General features: G+C 34.0%; 1 protein-coding gene across 3 annotated transcripts in view; it reads right to left on the reverse strand.

Moving 5' to 3' along the window:
• The window catches only part of ppfia3 (PTPRF interacting protein alpha 3), a gene marked incomplete at its 5' end in the record, with an annotated part of 31,740 nt that overhangs the window by 6,586 nt on the left and 21,449 nt on the right, over positions 1-3,705 (reverse strand). For all 3 annotated transcript variants that reach the window (XR_002919176.2, XM_024271589.2, XM_024271588.2), the window contains 1 exon segment: positions 1,282-1,457. Coding sequence is in view for 2 of the 3 variants with exons in the window: in XM_024271589.2 (XP_024127357.1) it covers positions 1,282-1,457 (176 nt within the window).

Consider the following 3,705-nt stretch of genomic DNA (forward strand, 5'->3'; position numbering starts at 1 on the left):
TTGTTAGCTCCTGTTGTTTCACAGGACACGCAGAATATATATCTTAGTAGTACATAGACATGAACAAATGTTCAATAAAGTTGTTCAGAAGACCAAAAACATATATTTGGCATAAATGGAACCCCAGCCTCAGCCAGACACTAACGTTTAATGGAATTTCCCATAGGATGGCTAATGCCAACGCTCAGTCAATCTAAACATACATTGCTGACTAGATGAACATCTTTATAAACTCACAGGTATGAATTTTCCAAACTCTTTTAAGGATTTTTTTGAAAGTAACTATTTGTGGTCTGAAAAACAGTTTTTTGCTCATACTTTCTTCTTCTGGAATAAGATGTACTGTTATAGCGTGATCACCACCTAGTGGCCAAACTGAAACGTCCTCCAGGAGAAGCAGAACAATGTTTACAATGTTAATGATCTGAACATTTTTGTAAGAACTTCTCCTTTAGAGAATCCATCCATTGTTAATCAAAGAGTTAACGTATGATATTGACAATCTCATTATTTCACAAATATATTTTACAGTATGTGAACTGTATCAGATTCATATAAATATATTCATATCATATAGTACATTATTCATGTATTTCTAAACAAATGTATATAAATGTGCACATTGATCACCACTGCGCCTGCTGTGTCCGGTGTGAATGCACCATTACCGGATCGTTTCTTTAGTTATTTTCTCATTTGTCATGTACTTCTCTTTCATGTACCATCCCTAGAAAGGTTATATCAGGGTTGGGCAAAGTACGGCTATACGCGGCCCGTTAAACTATTTATTCTGGTCCGCCAAACTAGAATAAATTGTACTGATAATGCTTTTTAATGTTTTATTTTCCCAGTAGTCTAACCATAGATGGTGCATTATAAATACACTGACCTTTGTTTAGGTGCAGAAACTTAATAATGTGGTTTTGGAAATGAGATGAGAAAAAAAGTCACAGTTTTGAAATAAAATTTCCAAAATGTTTTGTTTTGAAATATATATCTTAATTTTTAATGTTTTGCCCATATTCCAAGTTTTTTCTTTTTTATGAGGTAGAATATCAAAACCTTCAATGCATCTGCTCCTTGTGACAAATTTTAGAACTTTTTGTGGCCCGCTAGAAAAAAGTTTGCCCATCCCTGGGTTAAGTAAACAGAAATAATGACTAAAGATGTCAAATATTTGTAATCTACGCTCAGTAACTACTCCTGCTCTGCAATAAATGGTTCTCAAAATAATAATAATAAAGAGTTCTCCTCAGCGAGACCCGACAGGTCCTCTGTTACCTGTGTGTTCTGATTGGGAATCTGCAGTAGCAGCGCAAGATCTGTGTAGTCAAACGTGTCGTCCAAAGCCAGCAGAGCGCCGTGCACGCCGCTCTCCCGGAGGTTGTCGGCGTACTCCTTCAGCCCGATGCTCTGCACCCAGCACATCACACGCTCATTGGACCAGACCATCACATCTGTGAGGAAGAGGAGGCCGTGAAGAAGGGCAGAAAAACAGCATCTGTCTGCTTTTAGGAGCCGTCTTCGTCCGGAAAGTCTCTCCAGCTCCTGCTTTCCTCTGAAGGGGTTAAACAAACTGAGTGATCAGCACAAATGCTGCTGCTTTGCACACTCAGCACTTGGATGCAGCAATCCAGAATCCACTAATCTGTATAATAATGCTGTGGAGAAGGCTGGAGGTAAATGCACAACACATGTATCCCGAGGCCCTCAGAGGGCGGGGGAGAGATTCAGGTGGGTTTAATGCCTGAAATGAGGTGATGACATTTATTTACTTGTTACCCTCCCAAAGTAGAAAGCTGTGGTTAATAATGTCAGCGAGGAACAAAGAGGGAAGAAACCGCATGTCATGGGTGGTCCAAATATTTTCAAGACGTGTGGAAAAAATGCAGAAATTACTAATTTTATTTGCTGCTATTTTCATTTTTAAGCTTACTTTAACAAGGAAATAATAATTTATTGTTTACAGCCCTGGAATTAAAATCCAACTGAAACAGATTTAGACTAGATATTTAGCATTAATGCAAGTGTGAATGCTGTAAGATGAATATAGCTGCTGAAAATGTCTGAAAGCGGAAAATACTGAAACTGATAGATGAAAATGATGATGAAACCTTGCTAAAACATTAGCTAAAAGCCAAATTTGCCACAAAAAAAAATGGAAAAATGCATAATTTATCCAAAACAGCTAGCATAATGCTAACATATTAACTAAACTCCAAGTTTGTCCAAAGAAAACAGCTAGCATAATGCTAAAATATTAGCCCAACTACAAATTAGACTAAAAAACTGGAAAAAATGTCTCAATTAGCTAAAAACAGCTGGCATAATTCTAATATATTAACTAAACTCCAAGTTTGCCCAAAGATAAAAGCTAGCATAATGCTAAAATATTAGTACAACAACAAATTAGCCTAAAAAACTGGAAAAAATGTTTAAATTAGCCAAAAACAGCTAGCATAATGCTAAAATATTAACCAAACTCCAAATTTAACAAAAGTAAATAGCTAGCATAATGCTAAAATATTATCAAAACTACAAATTAACCTAAAAACTGGAAAAAAATGTCAAATTTATCCAAAAAACAGCTAGCATAATGGTAATATATTAACTAAACACCAAGTTTGAATATATTAACTAAACTCCAAGTTTGACCAAATAAAAAAGCTAGCATAATGCTAAAATATTAGTACAACAACAAATTAGCCTAAAAAACTGGAAAAAATGTTTAAATTAGCCAAAAACAGCAAGCATAATGCTAACATTTTGACTAAATTCCTTATTAACCTAAAGAAAACAGCTAGCATAATGTTAAAATATTAACACAACTACTAATTAGCCTAAAAAATTGAAAATATTTCTAAATTAGCCAAAAAAACAGCTAGCGTAATGCTAACATACTAACCAAACTCCAAATTTGCCAAAAGAAAACACATAGCATAATGCTAAAATATTATCTAAACTACAAATTAGCCTAAACAACAGGAAAAAATGTCTAAATTAGCCAAAAAAACAGCTAGCATAATGCTAACATATTAATTAAACTCCAGGTTTGACTAAAGAAAACAGCTAGAATAATGCTAAAATGTTAACACAATTTGAAATTAGCCTAAAAACTGGAAAAATGTCTAAATTTGCCAAAAACACCTAGCATAATGCTAAAATTTTAACTAAACTCCAAATTTGTCCAAATAAAACTGCTAGCATAATGCTAAAATATTAGCACAACCAAAAATTAGCCTTGAAAAAAATTGAAAAAATGTCTAAATTAGCCAAAAACAGCTAGCAGGTAACAGAAGCTAATGCCAAATTACCCTAAAAAACACAGTAGTTGTGAGCAATTTCTTATTCATTTCCTATGGGGCATATATTGCTCAATATTTCAAAAATTATAAAGTTTATAAATACCAAAAGTACAAGCAGTAATGTCCTGAACCAACTGAACGTTTTGATACCAAGTTTTCTGAAATTGTAGAAAGAGTGTTTACATGCCAAAAAACGTACAGAAAGGAGCAGGAGAATCACTGAATTCACACAATAAAATTAACCTCAAATTTTAATATTGTCTTTAAATAATTTATACCCTAAAAGGATGGAAAAGGAGGATTTATGAAGCATTTTCCTGTCCAAGGAGATGCTCACATGAACACCAAAAAAGGGGAAACTTCTATTACCACACATTGCAATACAAAGGTTTTTTATTTT

This window comes from Oryzias melastigma, linkage group LG8 (genome assembly GCF_002922805.2).
Source record: "Oryzias melastigma strain HK-1 linkage group LG8, ASM292280v2, whole genome shotgun sequence".
Taxonomy (NCBI): domain Eukaryota; kingdom Metazoa; phylum Chordata; class Actinopteri; order Beloniformes; family Adrianichthyidae; genus Oryzias; species Oryzias melastigma.